Source organism: Melanostigma gelatinosum, assembly GCF_949748355.1.
Source record: "Melanostigma gelatinosum genome assembly, chromosome: 11".
Lineage (NCBI taxonomy): Eukaryota > Metazoa > Chordata > Actinopteri > Perciformes > Zoarcidae > Melanostigma > Melanostigma gelatinosum.
In genome coordinates this window covers 20,092,314-20,114,229 of record NC_136644.1, presented here as the reverse complement: position 1 = coordinate 20,114,229, position 21,916 = coordinate 20,092,314, and the positions used below count along the sequence as shown (strand labels likewise).

The window sequence follows — 21,916 nt, the reverse complement described above, 5'->3', positions numbered from 1 at the left end:
GCCTGTTTTGTGGGAGAGGAAGACAGGGATGTTGCCTCTTTGGTAGGAGAGGAGGAAGGGAGTTGATTGGTGGGAGAAAGAGAAGCTGGTTTGGTGGGAGAAGAGGGAGAAAGAGAGGCTAGTTTGGTGGGAGAAGAGGGAGAAAGAGAGGCTGGTTTGGTGGGAGAAGAGGGAGAAAGAGAGGCTGGTTTGCTGGGGGAAGAGGGAGAACGAGAGGCTGGTTTGGTGGGAGAAGAGGGAGAAAGAGAGGCTGGTTTGGTGGGGGAAGAGGGAGAACGAGAGGGTGGTTTGCTGGGGGAAGAGGGAGAAAGAGAGGCTGGTTTGGTTGGAGAAGAGGGAGAAAGAGAGGCTGGTTTGCTGGGGGAAGAGGGAGAAAGAGAGGCTGGTCTGGTTGGAGAAGAGGGAGAAAGAGAGGCTGGTTTGGTGGGAGAAGAGGGAGAAAGAGAGGCTGGTTTGCTGGGGGAAGAGGGAGAAAGAGAGGCTGGTTTGGTGGGAGAAGAGGGAGAAAGAGAGACTGGTTTGCTGGGGGAAGAGGGAGAAAGAGAGGCTGGTTTGGTTGGAGATGACGAGGGAGGGCACGAGACGGGTGTAGAGGGAGTGTTGCCGGTAAAAACAGCAGGATGGTCAGAGAGTGAGGGAGTTTCGAAAGAAAAGCAGGGAGCGGAGAAGGGCGACGTTCCTATTTCAGGATCGGAGGAAACGGGCAAACGGGTGACAGGGAACGTTTCGGCAGAGGGTGAAGGGGAGAAAAGAGGTAAACTTATGGGAGCAGAAGGAGGGAAATCAACACCGTCAGTTGGGGAATGAGCGCAGGGAGCATCAGCGGTGGGTGTAGCATCAGGCACAAGAGTCTTGGGTGCCTTGAGACGAGCGGTCTTGGTGGGCGACGCCAGCGTGGCGGGTTTTGGTTCTTTGGTGCGTGACGCCCGTTTGTTTGGTGAAGCCGGTCCTGACTTCGTTAGTGAGGCTGGTTTGACTGAAAGGGAAGATGGCACTTTCTTGCCAGCCGACGGCGGAGGACATGGCACCGGTTGGGGCTGTGGACGATGAAGGGCGGTGAGCGGGATGGTCTTCTTATCTAGAGCTGTGCTCTGGCAAAACAGACGAACAGACCATCAGCTTGATACTTGCGTACTATTGAAGCATTAACAACACCAATCAGAACAGAGAGAGAGATACTGTGCCTCAATCTACATTGAATTCAGGAAACTTTAGTGTAAAAGGAATAATGTTTGTGTGACTTCCTGTGAAAGATCTCTAGCTCTTGCAGTAAGAAATGGGATTTAATAAACGAATTGTTTCCTTTTTAAACCTACAACCATTAACCGCTGACCCAGTCTTGTGTTTTTTTCAATGATGTCTATGAATGAACAACACGCACAATGAAACAAGCTAATGGAAATGGACATAAATAACTGAAAGATGATCAAACAAAAAGTCAGTGTTGTTTTCGCACACCCCGCGAGAAGACAAATCAGATCATCGCTGCTGTTCTATGTGCAGAGAAAGGGCAAATGAGAAAGTAGACACTTCCAGTCAACAGATAAATACATGATGCCTTCGTCTCGAGTAAAGCCAATGATGTGTTCTTATAGAGGACAGAACACGAGCAGATCTCATGTTCCTCATTTGCCCTTGTGCTGAACCTCAGCAGCAGAACACACAAGGCGCTTAGTGTTAGTACGTACCATTGCCTTGGAGCTAATTCGCAGGGACGTAATGCAGGGAGAGGGGAGAAGCAAAAAAGGGACAGAGACTAGTCTTACTCACAGCTTCACAAAACAAAGTCAACACAACAAGCATGGAGGCCTGTGGACAGTTGTTTTTCCAACTCAATGCTAAATCTGGTACTTCAGATCAGTGAAACACAAATTGGTTTGGACCAAATGACCCTTTGCATTTGAGAAGACTGGGTTGGATTTTCTACAAGTGACAACTTCAGGCAGAAACCCGTATCAATTCGTGCTGTATTTATATAGAACGTGATGGAATACAGTGGTGAAGTATGTTTAAATATGTTTTTATAATGTTGTAGTTTTAAAAGGTGGGACTGACATTATTCTAAATCTTTTTTGTTTGTCAACAAAACACCTGACAAGACTAAAACCAAGAATGAGTTGTTGCCTGTTGGGCTGATATCGCTTATTCTTCCGTGCCATAGAGCTCTATTGTTGTCAAAAACTATTAAAAAAACATCCATGAGCCGCACTGTTGCACTGCATGATATGTTCAGTAAACACAGTTTCTTTTGACTCAACCCCACACGTACAGTTCTCCTGCTGGCCCAGAGGCATGAAGTTCAGCTTTATATTTGTGACCCTCTGTTGTAGATCCACATCTTCCATAGGAACCAACTGACTTTTTGTCTGAGAGTCACAGAAAGTATTGAGAGACGGACGTTGGTTTTGGTCTTTTCATTCAGGATTTGTTGACAAGAAAAATATATAAATCGTCAGCCCTGTCCTTTACAATTGGCGGGAGAATATCGTATCCAAGGCAATAAAGCCACATCGGCTTCAGCATCCATCTCTGCAAATTGAAACTACAAAATGGTGCAGACGCGGTTCTCATTTCTTCCCCACCAGGTGGCACCAGAGCACCATTGAACAGTGCTGAGCAACCAATTATAGATTTGTGGAAGCACAGAAAGTTCATTTTAAGGAGCTATTTTGAATGACATCACAAACAAAAAATGAAATATGGCGGCAGAGAGGGAGGCAAATCAAACTGCTCTTGCATTAGCACTGTAAACATGCCAAACAACCGCAGTGACATCGTGACCACACAAACGCAACCAACAGTTATTTTCACATCCCACAAAAGCTTGTGATTGATACGAATGGAATGAAAGTTGAGCGAAGGAGCAGAATGAAAAGTATGAAAACAGTCAAGAGGGGTTTAGGACAGAGTGCATGTTGGGAGAGTTTTATTGACGTCCACATCAGCTGGTTATTGAGAGCAGTTACTTCAGCAGGCGGCTGGTGAAGAGCAACAGGGGGCCTGAAAAAGAGGCGGGAAGGAAGGGAAAGGGAGAGCAACGGGGGTGGGAGTTGTTATAGCTGGAGGGAAGTGGGTGAAGGGAAGGGCCATGGCTGGAAAGGAAGAAGGGAGCAGGAGGAGGGGTATGAAGTGTGTACCCGGCTCTCAGCTCCAGGCGTCCCCTTTGGTCCTGGAGTTGGGTGTGAGGGAGGGGTGAGGAGGAGGTAGGAGGAAGAAGATGGAGAGGAGGAGGCGGGGCCGAGGCCAGGTTCCGCATTTACACCTCAAACTGTCAAATGAAATTTACAACAAGAAATGAGGCTCTTTGCAGCGAGGATCAAATCTAATGTTGAGCTGGACACGTCCCCTTATGCAGTTCAGACAGACAGACTGAAGAGAGTGGGCTAATGAGAAGTGTGAACTGATGAGATGGAGGAGTGGACGAAGTCAAACTGTACAACAGGAAGTGATGCAAGTGATGCTTGAAACAGACAGGAAGGAGGAATGAGACTGCTACAGGAATGATTTATTCTGTCCTGTCCTAGTTAGTTCCCCATCATCCCGTCTCTAAAATCACGTCTTACATGTTTACAGCAGCACAAGTTGTTTAGAAGGTTGTCTTGGACGTAGTCATGGACCATGATTGAGGTCAGATATTCTTAGACCGATGATTAAAAGGGCGTACGATTCATATAAAAGTGAATTAGAAGAAGCTCAATCTTCTGTATGTGGGTCAGAGATTGACTTCCATGCAGTCAGTGTTTGGAAAAGGGCCTGACATGTTCAAGCTGCTTCAGACAGCTTGTCAATTACTATTAAACCCACGTCGAAACATCAACACTGCAGATTAAAGAGGTCACTGAAAGTTAGCAATCTCATGAAGCTGAGAGAGCACTCTCTAAAAAGGACTGCAGTCAATAACATACAAAATGTGGAAAAATATAACCGGGGTATTTACTGAATTGTGAATACCTTGGTCTGTGAATATTTTTGGGTGCTTACCATGATGACGGACACTCCCGCCGTGGTGTTGTTGTGCTTAGGTGCAGTGTTAAAGTGCGTCTTCAGTTTACCTGTGACCTCCATCTTCATGTTGTTCTCCGTGATCACTTCGTCCTACATACACACAAACATGCAATGAGGTGACGCGGCGCAATGGGTCTCCACACAAGAAACCACGTCAGTGTACAGACGCAGTTGTGTGCGCACAAACGCATGCAAACACAGAGACGAACAGGACTGTGACATACCGTGACCCACGGGTGGTGGAGGATGTCTTGTGCTGTGTACCGGGCCTCAGCGTTGACCTGCAGCATCTTTCCAATCAGCTCCTGCAACAAAACACACCACAGTTTACAACATTCTTCTAACTTCTTAACAGGGGGTTGTGTCATTGTGACCTGACTTTGACAACACACACACACACACACGAGGAGGAAGGAAAAGAGTTGCCTGCTGCAGCTAAACAGCACTGATAAAAGCAGTGTGAATGGAGCAAAACAGTGACGTTGCAGGCAACAAAACCAAAGCAATGAGCTGAAGGATGAGTTCTAGGAACTCTATATCCATATGTAGTCACCTTTCACCATCCCTTCGCATATTGCAGAAATATTGATAAGCGTAGCTTTAAGTATTCCACGTTTGATTTCACATACATTTGCTGTATCATGACAGACGCTCATAGCCTTAAAATGAGCATGAACACAGTTCAGCATATCAACACCTACTGTCAGCCTTTCGTAAACGTACACCTGCACAAGGCTGCAGAACTGCAAGTAGTTTCATGCTGTGGTGTCTATAACTGTGCACATGTCTACAGTGACAGGGCCGCTGTAATAACAGTGGGTTTAACTAGCATGCTGAATGTGGGCTGTCACCCGAACACATGACGCTAATTTAGAGGGTTGGAGGCGTTTCGGTTTTGTTCGGCAGACAGTAGTCATTACTGGAGAGTGAACCGTGTGGGTTCACATGGTGCGTGTGTGTGTATAAACTATTTGGAGATCTATTTCAGACTTTTTGAAACCACTGCACTCAGTTAAAAGGTAGAATTGTTCTGGCCTCATTCCGGTTACGTAAGGGTTCGTGAAATCCTGAAGGAAAATTAATGGGATCAATGCAATGTCATTACGTGTGATATAAGTGCGTGTGTGTGTGTTGTTGTTGGTGTTGCTTGTATGCGTGTGTGGTCCCAACCTTGGCTGAGTCGGTGATGTTGTCCCAGTAAGGACTGGGAAAGTCCAGTCGCCCGAGAAGGATCTGGTCAAACAGATCCTCTTGCAGGTCACTCTCACTACATAAAAAGATACGCAAACAGATTCATAAACACATGGCACACTGCCATTGTGAAAAAAAACCATCACTGAACTTTGCATAATAATAAATGGCCTCACCTGTAACCTATCGTTTAATTATGTGCTTATTACAATAACCATGAAGTACTGTAGATTACACATGGTTTACATTACGTTAAGTCAATTCCTCCCCACACTGACTGCAGGATGACAATCCTTAACACGACGACTAATCACAGCAACTGTTTGTCGATGTAGCAAAAGGTCATTAGTATGAAAAACAAGTTGCCAAATAATGTGACTGAATCCTTTTTAATATTATCATATATCAATATTACCCACATGTATTATGCATGTATCATTCATGAATTAATGATGTCGACATGGTTTGAGTCAGTTCAAACGTGAGCTTTATCGGGCGAGATGAACTGAGGACGAGTACCTTCTGAACGGAGGGAAGCCACACAGAAGGATGTAGGTAATGACACCTGCAGCCCAGACATCCACCTTCAGACCGTAACTGTGGGAAGAGAGGAGAGACAGAAAGAGCCAGAAAGGGTCACTTAAGGATTAACAAGCAGCTAAATGGCTTACTGCAAACAAGATGGCCGAGTGACCGGATATAAAGCAGCAAAACAACGTATTCAAATTTTGGAAAGACTAATGTGTAAAATAAGAAATAAAACGAAATAAAGATCTAGCTTGCCCGGACTCCGAGATGATTTCTGGAGCCACATATGTAGGAGTTCCACACACGGTGTACAGAGGTCCTTCCACCACTGTGGCCAGGCCAAAGTCCCCCAGTTTCAATGACTTGGTACCATCTGGATATTCAAACACCTAAAACATAATAATGCTCGGTTAAAGCCCACTGAGCAGCTGGATTTGTAGGGAAAAAAACCAACTGGTGTGAGTGTAAATGTATACCAGCAAGTTCTCTGGTTTAATGTCTCTGTGGACGATGTTCGTGCTGTGCAGGTACTTCAGAGCTCCAGCGAGATTGTACACCATGACACAGGCGTCTCTCTCTGTGTATTTGGCCGAGGAGGTGATGGCATCGAATAAATCCCCTCCCTGTGTCAACATCAACAATGTGGTTAGAGATCAAACCAAATAGAGAAATGTCGCTATTGCCCCCCTCGCTATTAGCCTCTTCTGTACCTTGACAAGCTCCATAACCAGGTAGAGTTCAGCGGGCGTGTCCACCTCCTCTATCAACATGATGATGTTTGGGTGTTTCACCTTCCGCAGCACCGCGACCTCATTCTCTATGAGGTGCTCCTGGAAACGCACAGAGACAACACATCCAAGTCACTGTGTGCTCCAGGACACGGATCCATTGATGCTCATCAAAAGACACTGCATTGTTGATTGAATCTGAATTCGTGTCAAGGATGTGTGTGAGTCAGTGTGTGTCATTGCACGTGTGTGAAAGTGTGAAGATAATTTGAGTTCGGTGATGAATAAAACATTACTGGCGTAATCTCAGTGTGTCGGATAGGAGGATCAGAGGGACGCACAGTGGGGTGGAGTGTGTTAATAATGAACTCTGGAACATGTGACCCTTGAGAGTGTGTGCACAGGTCTGACAGCAATAGACAAAAAGAAGAAACGGGACAAGGAGATGGCGAGGAAAAAAAAAAAAAAAAAGACAGAGCGAGACCTTTCCAGTGCACTTGGCCTTGTCGATGATCTTCAGTGCAAACTCTTTTCCTGTGGACCTGAGAAGAAACAGGGCAATTAGGTCCAATAATAAAAACAGCACTGATGCTGCAAAACAATATCTGTAATTCAAATCAAGTACTCACAAGAGAGCCTCAGTTACAGTGAGCAGGAACATTGCTACAGAGTTATTGGAGAGGCATGTTAGCTGCACTAGCCACGTTCATACAAGAGGTACAGAGCAGATACAGTCAGGCTCAACAACTCACACCAGGATGAAGAGCGACAAGTGACTCTACAGGGAACCTCCAAGTACTTTCAAGGAAGGTGCCTCAGATTATGGGAACACACACACTTGACAGGCTTCCTCTCATCATCATCATCGTCTCCCTGTCTGCCTGGGCAGTGTGTTGACTCAGAGATCAAACGGCTCATGAAGGGATTTCTCAGCGGGGTTTAATCTATGGGATAATTCTGTCTCCACAATACCTGTGATCAGGATCAAAAAAACCCTGATGGAGCGGTTGCCGCACGCGGCGCACGTCTCAATGAGTTGCACGGCCCGGCAGCCGTGTGCAGTGATCACACTGCCAACTCATCGTTACACGTTTGCAGTGCGAGTGAATGCGTTTCACCTACCGCTCCACACACGCTTTCACCACAGCGAAGTTGCCATCTCCGATGACCCTGCCTATCTCGTATTTTTCCGAGATGGTCGAGGCGGGCATGTAGCGGTTTCCATTAACTGCTGAGGAGAGAGCGCAGTTACAACAGGCAACAGACGAGCCTTGCTATCCAATAACACAAAGGGAGCTCTGACTCAACTCAACCGGTTCTCAGACTGATGGAACCACACGCTGTGCAACAAGATATCACACACAGGCTCCACGATGCACGGCAATCTCCTTTAGTCCTACGCGCAGCCCTAAAATCATTTAGACGAGTATCTGCTCACACAGCACTGGGATGTTCCACTCTTATCATCCACACGAGGCCCACTCCTTTGACACTTTTGTTGTGTAAGCAAATTGTTAAATGTGTCCTGATGGGAAAAGATGAGGTGATCCAATGTCATTTCTACATGCTAGAGGGTGATGGAGTCCATGTGACAGTGAATGAGAGCGTGGGAGAAGACGTACCCTCTGGACTCAGTCGATCGCTTTGCTCCTGGTGGTTGTTTCGCGATCGATTTACATTTGAGGATGAGCTGTAAAGTGACGGAGGGACCTGCAGGATGCAAAAAGAAACAAGAATAGAGGTGAGAGCCTGGCCTACAACTAAACCCTCAGACAAATCACCATGGTAACCTCAGGCTTCAACAGCACCCACAGAACTTGCTGTACATGGATAAAACAACGGTTTATCATTGGTAGGTCATTGTTTTTAAAGGCTCTGGCTGACGGCATTGTGTTGCATAAAAATGTTTCAGATGGCATGAAATTTGAGTAATTAACAAACATTATACATCTCATTTTACAAGCTGCACAATTTTCATGGTCAATTATTGACTATTCACACATAAAAAGCCAATGTTCAACATACTTTTTATTCTTAAACTAGAAAAACTGCATGTGGCTGGACAGTACGTTAAGATATTCGACCAAAACGTAACATTTTTTGACACAGTACAACTTAATAATATTACTTAAACAGTGAACAAGCTCTAAACTAAGCCTGCCCTTCAACATGTCCAAGGTGCCAGAGCTACCGGGATATATATCCTCCTCCATTATCACTGCACATAAAACCATTATGGCTCCAAATGAATGATTCATTTCTTAAGAGCGTCCTTTCTGCAGAGCACAGCCGTGGCAATTTCAGAATCTTATGGCTATATTTTTGAAATGTCAGCCATAAATGCGGCATTAAAACAAGACCGGTGATCCTTTCCATTATGTACAGCAGAGTTCTGCACCATGATGCCCTATACCTGACAGTCAGGATCTATTATTCAGTCTAAAAGGGTCGTCCTCTGGACTGGAGTAGAAATGGAACATTGTCATGGTCGTGTTTAGAACTTGGAGAGTGAGCAGCGACGTTATTGACATCCTTGTGCTTCCTCATTTCATTTCTTCTAAAAAGTGTTACTCTATTCTACCTCTCGCCAGTGAATTTTAAAGCTGTCAGTAAATCATCAAAATCTAGTGTCCTGCCAAATGAATGTGAATGGATAAGTCTCTGACTGGGCTGAGAGAATCCATCAATAAAACAGATTAGTATCTCTGACTCCACCAAAAATACATCACAGAGCTGCAGCAACATGGACTGTACATAGACCTCTAGGTCAAAGATGGCTACCAGTCTGTGACGTGACTTCTCAAAAAACGTATTTTATTACGGACACACATGGCTGTGATATACCGTCTTACCGTAAAACTAGGGACGGTTCGGGGACTGGTGGGCGACGGAGTGGAGGACTTGGGAGTTGAGATCTGGCTGCTTGAGACACCGTTTACTACATGGAGAAAAACAGGGAAGGACACATGCAAGAGCAGAGGAAAGAGTCACTAGGACTGTGAGTACAAGTGTGGTTTGTACAGCATCCACAAGTGTGTGAGTGGATGAAACTACCTGCCTGTGACTCAGCTCGTTTAAAGCTGCCTTTCTTTCCACTACCAGGTAGCCCATAATATTTACATGTGATCCACAGCAATGCATCCAGGAGAGAGCACTAGCATATATAAGACCAGAATAACGGAGTTATCACAGTGACCTTTGACCACCACACTCTAATGAGCTCATCCTTGATTCAAAGTAGACGTTCGTGCCATATTTTAAGTGATTCCTGGGATATTGCGTTGGTTCAGTGGTACCGGCGAACAACCCAAAAACATAATGCCATGGTTGTCGCCGGCGTGAAAGCTTTAAAATATTTCGGACACATTAAATGTGACTTTACTGGCTCCAACTAACTCACACATTCACATTCAGCAGGCTGTAGCTTGTGCCACCTGCAGGCAACTGCTGTTACATTGTTTTTGTGTTTTTTGAAGCTGCTGGTTTCCTTTGTGTGTTCTTTAGGTTTCACATTCAACATTTTTGCCATCTGCTGAACTGCAAAACTACAATAATAACCTCCAAGACAAGAAACAGCAAACAGCACTTACCCACAGTTCTAACACATTACTTACAGCGTCGCAACTGTGAAATCTATTCCTTTAGGAGAAAGAGTTGGCTCACATGGACTACGGTCTAAACTGCTGAATCCTTTTGCAATTGATGTACTGAATGAATATGATTCGAATATATACATGGTAAAATAATGTATGCCTCAAATGATTTGGTTCAGTTTGTACCAAAATATTGATGGACATCGTATTGCTATGTAACACATATTCATAATATACACAAGCACGCAGCAAAGACGAGAGCTTTTATTGTTTGAGTGATTCACTCTCTCAAGCACAGATTACTTCTGCCAACGTCTCTCTTGGTTTCTGGCACGAACACAGAGACATAATGCGTCAAACTTTAACTCTCAATCTCTTCATCTGCGTAAAGCCAGCTGAGCTGAGGAAAATCACTTCACACTGCCTACAGGCTGCGTCTTTACACCACTGCTTCACAGTTTTTGTTTCATTGTGTTTTCACTTCGAGCTCCTCACATACCTTTCCTCTGGGTATTCATCCTGTTTTTATAAAGGAGCTTTTGAAGCACTATCTGGGAACATTTTAAACAAAGCTTCAGCTTTTTAATGTGTCACAAGTACACTTTTCAGCACCTCAGCTGCTACAGATTTACAGGCATGTGATCCAACTGTTCAGTGAGAGCAGGATTTAATTAACACATCTCAGAAGTGAGTAATCAGTGGATCTGCAGCAGCTGGCTTTCAAATTAGATGGATAGAAACGGTAAAACATGATAAAACGAGAAGGGCACCCAGAGAACGTAGACCTCCGCCGAGGCAAAATGCAACTACCAGCACCATACAATGTCAACCAAAGTGAAAAATAATTTGTTTATCCGCCCCGTGTGACGGGTTCTTCCTTGGCCCATGTGACTCCCTTCCACCATGTTGCAAGATATTGCAGCTATGAAATATTCCCAATATCTGTGACTTGAACAACTAGAAGGCTCAAGTGAAAGGTTTTTCCTATTTGGCTGCTCATAACTACAGTCTGCACAATATGAGAACAACTTCAACATGCTGTTAACTCGCCGTGCTTGGATGTCAGCATGTTCACATGCTACTGTTTGGAGTGGAATGTTGCACATTTGTACGTGACTTTTAGCATATGTGACATTAAGCATATTAGCATTGCAATCCATGACGAGACAATCCCTCAATCATCGATATGAATTTGGAATTCAGCACCTTTAACCCACCAGAGCCAGCTTTAATTCACAAGAGAAGAAGAGAACTCTACAGCTGTTTTACTCAACGATGATGAGAGTAAATTGATGTGGCAGGTGTTTGATTCGGCAAACTTTGTGTCGGTAGCACGAGCCTCACCTGGGGATTTGATTGGCGACTGACTGGTGGAGTAGTGGACAGGTCGCCTTGCTGCAGTGTCAAAAGCAGACAGAAAGAATAGTCAGGCAGATATTATTAGGTATAAGCACATTACAACATACGTTGAAAGAGTTTGGAACTTCCAGGGATGAACTTAGACTGCAAGCTCTCCAAACTGGCAACCGCTCACATGTCTCTTCTTTTAAACTGACGTAATGACTTGTAGAACACTCATTACTCAGCAGAATGTCACCATCTCTCAATGCACCACACAAATTGCAAAGTCATTCTGTCACAACTGAGGGTTCAGGATGAAGCTGCTGAATAAAAAAGCTATTACTCAGCCTGTCACACACAGATGACCTTACAGTGTCGTTTTTTGGCATCAGAAAAAGGGGATTAGACTTGTTTAACATATTTTTACACATATAATGATAAAAGACTTGACCTTTCATATTATCTATCTACAAGTTACTATGTTAAATATGCATGGATATCTCTTCATTTAACAGAGTTAATACAGACAGTTGTTATGTGTGTAGCCATGTGTTTTACCTGCACCAGGGGACTTGCTGCGCCGCGAAGGTCTGGGGCTCTTAGCTGTCCGGTTTGGAGTAGCAGGGCGGCTGTGCGACGTCTTTACCGCTCTGCATTCTGGGGGGACAACACGCTCAGTCGGTCACCATCGTATATATTAACCTTCCCTTATAAACAAACCTGTTCTTTCCTCTCAGTCAGAGTTAATGTGGCACACTTATGCATAGCAAGCTGCTGTACCAGGGATATGACCCTGGGACTGTTATTGATGTTGCATGATTTAATGAATGCTGGTCACACATGGGGACAGAGAAGCACCAAATGAAATAGTCGCAAATAGTGTTTAGTCAAAACAGATTTAAAAAAAGCGCAGAAGAACAAATTAATGAAATGATATTCGGTACCAGTCGTTTTTTTACCAAAACAATACTTTTTTTGCATACAGTATCCTGCTGATTCCCGACTTATCTAAAATTATAATTGGATAACGTCACCTTCTATGACCTGAATAAACTTCTCAAATGTGAAATGTTGTCGAAAACAAGCAGCCGTACAATAAATGATTCAACGGAATAACTATCTGATTAAAGGATAAGTAAACAAGACTACATATATGACCAGGCAACTTTCAAAAACATTTTGTAGACACTACATACACACTTCCCTACATACCAAAAACAGAGGCTGATACAGAGACTCTCACCCAAAGATTTGGTACGCACCAGTGATGTCTTTTACAACGAGAGTAAAGCTTTCATGCTGTTTGCTGCATGCCTCTGCTGGTTTTGCTTTGTAGCTGTGTGCAGCGAGAGCAGATGTTGTGAAGCTTGTAGGAGACTTGTCAGGTTTGTATTAATGAGGGTGGGGGCGGTGAGAGGTTTAATGTAATGACAGACACATGAAGAAAAAAAGAAAACACGCCCACAGAAGCACACCCGCTGTGCATTTGTAATGTGCTCCCCATGCTATTTATCATCACATACATATTTCACTGACTGATTAAAAGGGGAACTCAATATAATACACTTGCTTGTGGTTGACATGCAAAACCCCAACAAACCAAATCGTTTTCCAGGACAACCCCTCTAATCTAAAAGCTCTTCAGCTGAGAAAAGATATATGGTCAGTTTTAAGTTCTTCTTATTACACCATACATTGTTTTGGTCTTTTAAACAGTAGAATGTGTGTTGGATCCATTTTGCAAAAGGAAGAGCAGCCTCTGTACCTTCAGCATAGTTACAGTGTGCCTCTTTTGTTCTTTCAAAGACCTAATTCTTAAAAGTGGAGCAGAGGAGTGTAAGTGGGACGGAAGCTCAAAACTATCTCTGAATAGGACCGACGCCCCATCACTCATGCACTCATCCTCAGTAACGGTTAAAGGTGCAATGTGTAAGAAATGGCTAGAATTTGAATTAAAAACATCCAAAACATGAACTAACATTATCAACGGAAGATGAAGAGGTTACAGTGTTAATGTTATGTGAAAGACGTCGATGTGTTGCAGAGATATCTACGGAAATGAGCATGCTAACCAGCTAGCCCGGCCCATTCTGTCTTGTAATGCCACTCGTTCCTTAAGAGGCGATAGAGAGTCAGTGTAGCATCCAGTCTGCCCTCAGTCCACAGAATGAAGAAGCTGCATGTTGTAGGTACAGGGTCTATGTATATTTGGTAGTTTGTTTATTGGCAGAAAAAATAAAAACCTTCAGATAGAGGCTAGCTGTAGCAGCTCAGCCGCCGCAAACCCCAGCGCCGGAAGTCACAGTGGGCTGTGGCCAGCGGCAGCACTGGGAATTTTGCATATTCTTGCCCTGCTGTTAGTTAGTAGTTCGGCTTTTATTATTTTATTCTATTTTTTAACTGATGTAACATTAAACTTAGTTTCTATGGAGTCAGTGGTAGAGGTGAAATGATGCCTCCTATTTCTTTGGCGCATGTGGCCATGTCTTACATACTGCACCTTTAACACAGTGTGTATTAAGATATGCCTCCCTGTTAGCTAACCTGACACAACAATAAAAAATGAAACAGGATGTCAATAATCGGATTGTCACCATAATAAACTACCTTTTCCTTCCCACAAGGTTGCGTAATATGGTTTAAGGAGGTCATATCCTACCTGTGTGCACTCCTTACAGAATGTGTGTGCGCGCGCGTGTGTGTGTGTGTGAGAATGTGCATCACTGATTATTTTCTGCAGATCCTGGACTGACTACAAAAGCTCACTTTCTACTATTAAAATTATAACTTTCTGAATTCAATTGGAAAGACAATGTAAGACAATATTATTACACGCGCGCACGCACGCACGCACGCACACACACACACACACACACACACACACACACACACACACACACACACACACACACACACACACACACACACACACACACACACACACACACACACACACACACACACACACACACACACACACACACACACACACACACACACACACGTTTAGTTCGTCTTAGTCAGGCCTACCAGTCATAAAGGCTGTGGAAGCCTTACCACTTTGATCCAACACAAAGTCGTCCTGAGCATAGCGGTACTTCTCCGGGCCGCACGCTATAAACACATCGTCGTCCCCGAAGAAGTCCTGCAGGCAGATAATCTGGAGGAGGAAGGGTAGGGAAAAATTAAAAGGATAGATGATATTAAGAGGGGAATAAAACTAATCTACTTGTTTTGATATTCAGAGGCAGCAGGCTCACGTTTTACAGATGTAAAAAATTGCAATACCATAAAAATATACACAGTGAAAATTGATCCATGTGTTATTTACTAACTAGCAAGAAGTAGAAGAAAAAAGCAAGTTCGCAAACAAGGCCATAAACAATGCAGAATTTAAAATATAGAATATCTGCTTTGCATATGTTGTATGAGGAAGGGAATGCAATCATTGCACACACAATGCATTTGGTGAGAAACACCAGAAGGACATTTTACTTTGTTTTACCTGGTCCAGGTGGAGTGAATTTTAACTACTTTACAACTACTAGTTGTTCAAACGACAGCAATGCATTCTTTTTTTTAAATAATATTTTTGGGCTGTACAAGTACAGTACTGTAGAAGTACCTCAAAATTGTACTTTGGTATAGTATTACAAATTAGGAAATGAGTAACTTTCTACCACTACTCAAGGGTGCATTCACTTATTGTGAATACCAGCGGCTTTATTTAATAGTGATGTATTTGTGAACAGATGACAGATGATGTTGTTTGGTTCACCAGTGTTATTGCCATCACATTACTCTGCATTAGTGCATCAGATTCTACAGGCTTTAAGTCATTCTACTGTGCATGTTTAAGCTGCATATATGTGACTTATAATAGTTTCTTAAGATAAGATTGTGACTCAGTGACTCCGTATGTGATTAAGTGAACAACATCGAGGGACAGAGCACAACAACAGGACAAGGTCAAAACACCCCGACATCCGGAATACTGAAGAGTTAATGCAGAGTCACAGGAAAGCAGTACAGTTAGCGTCCGGGCCGCAGGGTAATTTGTCTTGCTTTTCCTATTCTGTGATCAACATTTTCTCCGCAGCTCAGAGCGCTTTTCCATTTACACCCACCACCACCCACCCCTTGAGACAGGAACAGGAATTAGTTTTAAACTATAGCCAGTTGTACACACACACACACACACACACACACACACACACACACACACACACACACACACAGATTATCCCTCTGTTGCTGTTGACAAGTAGGAAGACAAAGCAGCAAAATATCCATTCATTATCCCACTCCCCACAAGTGCACCCACACACTGTGAGGCATATGTACAGTATACACACACACACACATTCTTGAAACAAGAGTAAGGGGGAGGAGCACAAAATGGCATAAGATTGTGGACAGATGGATCCTAGGGGAGATTGGGGGCTGACACAGTGGGGGTAAAAGAGAGAGTGAGAGTGAGTGTGAGTGTGAGTGTGAGTGTGTGTGTGTGTGTGTGTGTGTGAGTAAGATTGGCATCAGAAGAACTGGTGGTCCGAAAAAGCTAAAGAGCACAAACAATCTCCACAGTAAAAATAAGAGTTGGAGGCTGAGAGAAAAGGAGACAAAGGAGCCGAGTAGGAGTGAGGCATCTGACGACATAAATAGTAAAGGCGGAGTATTTAAAACCACCAATTAATACCATTGCTGTCGGCCTTAGTTGATTAATAATACATAAGACACTTCACGTGACAGTTCTACATGTCCTACATTCAGACAGCATCAATTAAAAATGAAACAGGATGCAGTATCCCCAACATGTTCATAAATAATCAATAACAGTATTTCATGGCCTTCATATGCCCCCTTTTGTCTAATCTTTGAGGCAAACTGTTGGCCTCTTTACATGGCCTCAACTAAAAACATTCAGTCAGAGTAGAAGAGAAGAGTCCATATAATATGCTTACATGCCGAGATGAGCTTCCACTCTGGAACCGGGCAGCTGATCGCCACACCATACCGTCAGGGCTCAGGTGCAAGAATCACCACGTACAGTATGTGTCTAAAAGCGGACTCTGTTGTGGCGCAAGGTATTATTGTGAGACACTATTACATGCAGATATTAGATAATATTTCTCAATGACCTCTGACCTTTATTCACACACCGCTTCCTCTGGTGTGCAGATATTTTCAACGTCACGGCTATCCTGTCATTTTTTCATGCACTCAGCGGGCTGTGTTGGTATGAAGGACGCTGGTCGTTTGTTTGAGGACAATGTGAGACCGCCCCCTCGGGGGATTGCTGAAGTGAGCAGTGTCTGTCCCCTGGCAGGGAAACCACCGACCGAGGTGACATCTGCAGCCAAAGAGTCAACATTCTGAGAAATACACTTATTTACTGGCAGAGTTTTAGATATGAAGATTTATACCACTCTCGTATTTGTCTGTCAAATATAGCGCCGGTTAGCTTAGCTAAGCACAAAGGTTTGAAACAACGGCAGACAGCTAGCTGGGCTCTGTCCGACTATTACAAAATCCGCCTCCATGAACATATCAACCTAACTAACATGTTATTTGTTGTTTCCTAAATCCAGGAATTCCAGGCACGGTATCTTTCGAGTCCCCCCAGGTTGCCAAAAGGTCTAACTTTTGCTTTAGGTCACGTGACACTGTTCGGTGGCCACAAACAAGGCTCTGCATTTTCACATCTGCACCTTATAAAGCATGGCACACACACAGATTGACTAAATGACCTCACATTCATTTGAATTCCACTTTGAATCCATGCGCTATCAGGCCACGTTTTCGAGCTGTTGCCCAAAGACATGCTTGTCCCAGCACCACCTGAGGCAACAGGCTTATTGTGAAGAAAAGGACCTCTGGGCTGGAATATTATACCTTTGTCGCTTTGCCCGTGGCTGTATTCTCATTTACTTTCACCTCTACACACACACACCCCTCTCTCTGCAAGGCTAGCCCTGCTGTGGTTTGTGATAAAGTACTTGTAAGCTATAGCCTGTGACACCCAGGGGAATGCAGGGGAATGGAGACAAATGGTTCCTTCATAGACACACATTTGAAAAGGCAAGAATTAAAAGGAGGTCAAGAGGTTGAAGAATTGTGTTAAATGACGAAGTCTGTTAAAATATGGTTTTAACTTTTCTGTAAACGGCACCGTTTACAATTCCCCAGTTAAAATGAGTGCATCTAAATAAGGAATGAATTCAACACACAATCTGTGGAGCAGATTATGTCGAGCAAAGGAGTAAAGGAGTGTATGAATGTCAAACTGCATTGTCCATGTTTCTCTTTGCTCTTGTCAACCTCTGCAAGCATTAACAGCCATTGGCACTCCATCGCCAGCCCTGTCCTGCTAATGCTCGTTTAGGCCAATCAGGGAAGTGAACCGTTCGCAGGGTTCTGTGTTGGCTGGCTGACGTGTCTTGAGGCTAAACTGAAGTTTGCCCTCAGAGATGAGACAACCCCCCTCGTATGCCTGACCTTCTCCTGCGCTCGCCATCAGTCGATGTACTTGCTTGCTGTACTTTCTTCCCTGCTTAGCTTGGTAACAGAGGAAATACAGGTCAAGGGCTTCAAGTGTGTACGGAAATATCAAAAGGAATCTGTGTATTGAACATGAGCATAACCAAATAATGGTTTTACAAATACAATAAGTGGGCCGTTTTGTTTTTCGAGGCATTAAAACCAAAACATATATTATCCAAATATATTCACAACCGATACAGTATCAATACACTGCAGTAGATTCTCAAGGGGTGGGAATTCCTTCTCTTAATCTTAAGTAAGGGCTGTGTTCCAAGAACAAAGGTCACACAACAGCAGGTGGTAAGAATTGAGGGCAGTGGAAAAGGCAGTAAATGGCTGAGCAAGCTGCACACAAGGAAGTAAACGCTCTGCGTGTGAGAGCCAAAAGGACAATGATCACAGTAATCATTCAGTTTCCATCAACCCCATTTACCTCCAAATCCCTCATTGGTGCTCAATACTCTGAGCCAAATGAGCAAGAGGCAGAGACGGTGGGTGGAGTCCTAAAGTAAAGATGGAAAAAAGGAGACAAAGATTGAAGTCTCTGCCTCTGGCCTTGTGACTCCTTCAGTCACAAAAGAAAACAACATTTCTATGGTCAACTAGATGTGTATTCTTGACACAAGCTTTAACTCTCACTTAAACTGTTACTTACTTGAGAACATGCAGATAGCTAGATGCCTATTAAGTTTACTAGGGCGCGATTAAGCTAAAGCCAACCATCTTATTAACTCTGTTTGAACTCTTACTAACAGACAGAGGCTGCTTCCTGAGACTCTTTAATTCCTCCGGATCAGAGCGGTAAATCCAAGACAAGGCAGCAGCACAAGAAGGAGCAATGAGAAAACTAAGCCCGTCATTCATTCGCTACTCTGGATTCACTACATTAAACATAAGCTATCAACAAACCATTGCTCAGTGAAGGCACTGCAGAAGAAACAACAAACAAGAAAGGTGCACTCAGCAGAGTGCAGATCTCCACCAGGTGTGTCTGCAACGACCAGTGTTGTAGTGTGCGATTGAATGAACACAACCCACAAACGGCTAACCCTCGCCTAGACACCTGTAAGAAATCGTAAAACTCACTTCATTCAAACTCAAAAACAAGCGGCAATGTATCCTTGCAATGATTGAAACAGTCATATACACACAACGTGCCACACAATATTTAGGAGGTACAGCAGTGTGTGTGTAACACACCACAAACTGCTACGCCCCGTCTGTGGGCGGCTGGGGGCGTAACAGTAGATTAGCCTGTTCATCAACAAAGTGAGACTCGCAGAGGTGCTACGAGATCCACAAGAGATGCATAAAATGTTGTTTTTTGATGCCAATAAAGATAATAGTCTCCAATTAAAAAAACAGTATCACTGCATATAAAAGTGGCTGCTGGGCAGTAAATTCTCAAAATATAATATTGCAATTCCAGCAGAAGTCTCAAAAGGCCCGTATTAATATATCTTAGAATGTTAATTAGCATTTCATGTTCGCACTAAACAAATACATAATGAACAAAAAAAATAAAAACTGTCCACTAACATTAACATCAACGCTCCTCTGCCAGGAATTACGCCTCAAGACAACTAAAAGAATAGGCACCGTTTGATGTGCAAATGAAACTCCACCATCAGCATCAGAGACCTGCTACAGTTGTCAAGATCACTTAGACGCACAGCTCCTGATCTGCCCCGTGCAAAAACAAATGCAGCACATCAATCTTCCGAAACTTGCTGAGGCAACCTGAGCTCGCTTGAATGATTAAACTCAAGGTGACAAACAATGAGTTGTGGCTTACATATCATGACGTCAACTCTCTTGTTGGGGGAGTGAAAGGCCTGCTGCAAAGAAAGGATGCGGGCCAGGCTTGGACAAACAAAACAAAACAAGTAGTTGAGATCACACACACCACACAATGGATGCCCTCCCCGTCTGTGGCCTCCACGCGGTCTGCACAGCCCACAGCCGACAGCCCCGTGGCCCCCTCACACTCCCGGCTTTTGGTTTTCCTGCTCTTCGTCAATGCAGGGTATCATGCCAGAACTTGTGAAACGTGGGCCAGGCACTTTTACTAAGTACAATGAAGTGTGTTTGTAGCATTGAGTGTGTGTGTGTGTGTGCGCGCGCGCGCGCGTGCGTGCCATCTGCTAGGACAAGAGACCAGAAAGAGGATAAACAGCCTATCGCAGAACCTGGCCGACACTATTCGTGGTTGGATGGTGTCGTTGCACTATCGTGTCAGATGGTGCTGTACGAGAATGACAGCACAGAACAATAGGTGAGCATTCAAATGTCATGGCTGTTGACCTAAATGGCGGCGTTTAATCCAGACTTCGCCCTGAAAACAGCTCATGCCTGATAATCAGATGGAACCCTTGTGTGTCCATGACCCAAGCTCGTGAAAAAGGGAGACGGGTTCACTAATCTGTCTGTAACTGCCAGCATGTTTCAACGTCTCGCAAACAAGACATCATCCTCATCAATATGATAACGGGGTGAGGTGAAGTGAGACACCTGAATGAATGTAAACCTGTTTAACTGTTGGCAGCAGTGCAGCTCGTCCCTGCTGACACATGTACTGCAAGGTCAGGGCTGGTATCGAGGATCGAGGCCATCATCATTCGAAGCGTGTCATGTGAAATTATGCCACAGTGCATCAGAGTCACGCTCACCAACATCCTCCTCCCTCTCATACTGATGTGTATGCCCTCAAAACCCAGCAATCCACGCACCATGAACTAGCTAGCTGTCATCTTCATGACACGTTGGTGATCAAAGAGTTGTTCTCATCCTGGGGCTCTATTCACTACAGTAAGAATTTGATCCTACCACTACGATGATTTATTGTACTGTATTTAATGTTCCAAGAAAATAGTTATTCTTAAGATTGAGAGATAAAGAAAAAGAAGACAAATCTAAGTCTGTCTAAAGTCATTGAAACAGCGTGAATTTCTTTTATAAACTAAAATTTGCTTATGTGGATTTTTCAAAACACACTAACTGTCCCCAATGTATGATGGAGGATACAGTACACCCACCAAACCACTGCAAAGACGTAAACAAACAAAGACATCACATCTGAGCGGACTGTCCAATTATCAGTGCCGAGTTCCATTTCCTGTGTCATTCCTCCGCTCGCTGAACTGTAAAGCCCTTCATAGGTTTCAGAGAAACGACCATTTCAGCCGTTACAGCTCAGCCGCCACAACGGTCCAGGTTTGTTTCCAGCTCCTGGTTCATGGACAGACTGTCATCCTCGTAACATATTTCAGGATTGTTTTGGCAGATGCTTTTGAGAGACAAAATCAATGTTTAACTTGTGTAAACATTTAGCCTGTACACAGCAAACATCTAAAAGGTATTTATACGATTAAAAAAAAGAAAAAGAAGAAAAGTACTGGATTACTTCATGAATGCCCATGTAATACGCTCTTGCTACTGCTCCTATGCCAATGCAAATCTACTGCGATATATCCATGGCATTGATGATTCAATTCAAAACCCACAGTATGAATGTTGGCCAAAAGCAACAGACCTTGTGTCCAAGTAATAAGAGACAGACATTTTTAATTGCACCGATTTGCAGCATCAAGTGAGACAGACAGGACAACAGGGTATTGTTCGCTCCAGCTAGAACAAGCACAGACAAACACAATATCTGTTCATGAGGCTACATGTAGGATAGTTGTCTGTCCCTAACTATCAAATTCCAAAAAGGCATTTCCTAAACTTGCACGGGTCATGTAACTGAAGGGTGAATGTAAATTAGATTTTGTATCATGTAATTATGACAACAGAAATGGTTGTCAGCTGCTCTGCACAGTGGGATAAATAGTCGGGCTTTGAGAAGGGGGGCAGAGAAAGTAAGCACTTGATAAGTAGGGGGTTGGGAAATGTGACAACCGCCCTCTTCCTCTGTCCTTCCCACCTTCTGTCATTTGTCAACACAGCTCTCAGTCAACTACGGTACTCTGAGCTGATCGCAGTCTT

At 43.9% G+C, this 21,916-nt stretch overlaps 2 protein-coding genes across 3 annotated transcripts in view; both read right to left on the bottom strand.

Annotated features, from left to right (window-relative positions):
* dclk2a (doublecortin-like kinase 2a) overlaps nt 1–21,916 on the bottom strand; it is a 33,513-nt gene that overhangs the window by 2,064 nt on the left and 9,533 nt on the right. Inside the window, exons 3-17 of one of the 2 annotated variants that reach the window (XM_079278782.1) lie at nt 14,417–14,546; nt 11,945–12,043; nt 11,390–11,440; nt 9,305–9,390; nt 8,075–8,162; nt 7,575–7,683; nt 6,937–6,994; nt 6,435–6,554; nt 6,201–6,347; nt 5,980–6,113; nt 5,716–5,793; nt 5,176–5,272; nt 4,230–4,310; nt 3,982–4,095; nt 3,160–3,268 (exon numbers count right to left, since the gene is read on the bottom strand). In XM_079278782.1, the coding sequence (XP_079134908.1) occupies nt 3,257–3,268; nt 3,982–4,095; nt 4,230–4,310; nt 5,176–5,272; nt 5,716–5,793; nt 5,980–6,113; nt 6,201–6,347; nt 6,435–6,554; nt 6,937–6,994; nt 7,575–7,683; nt 8,075–8,162; nt 9,305–9,390; nt 11,390–11,440; nt 11,945–12,043; nt 14,417–14,546 (1,404 nt within the window). In that variant the 3' untranslated portion in view covers nt 3,160–3,256. Of the gene's footprint in view, nt 1–3,159; nt 3,269–3,981; nt 4,096–4,229; nt 4,311–5,175; nt 5,273–5,715; nt 5,794–5,979; nt 6,114–6,200; nt 6,348–6,434; nt 6,555–6,936; nt 6,995–7,574; nt 7,684–8,074; nt 8,163–9,304; nt 9,391–11,389; nt 11,441–11,944; nt 12,044–14,416; nt 14,547–21,916 lie in introns of those variants that run through there. The other variant, XM_079278781.1, reaches the window with a different exon arrangement.
* Nucleotides 119–3,248, bottom strand: LOC306784004 (uncharacterized protein; the record flags this gene model as incomplete). Its single annotated transcript, XM_079277808.1, has 3 exons — nt 119–151; nt 252–1,091; nt 3,138–3,248. Coding segments are annotated over 3 exons (984 nt in total), but the record flags the coding sequence as incomplete, so codon positions are not given.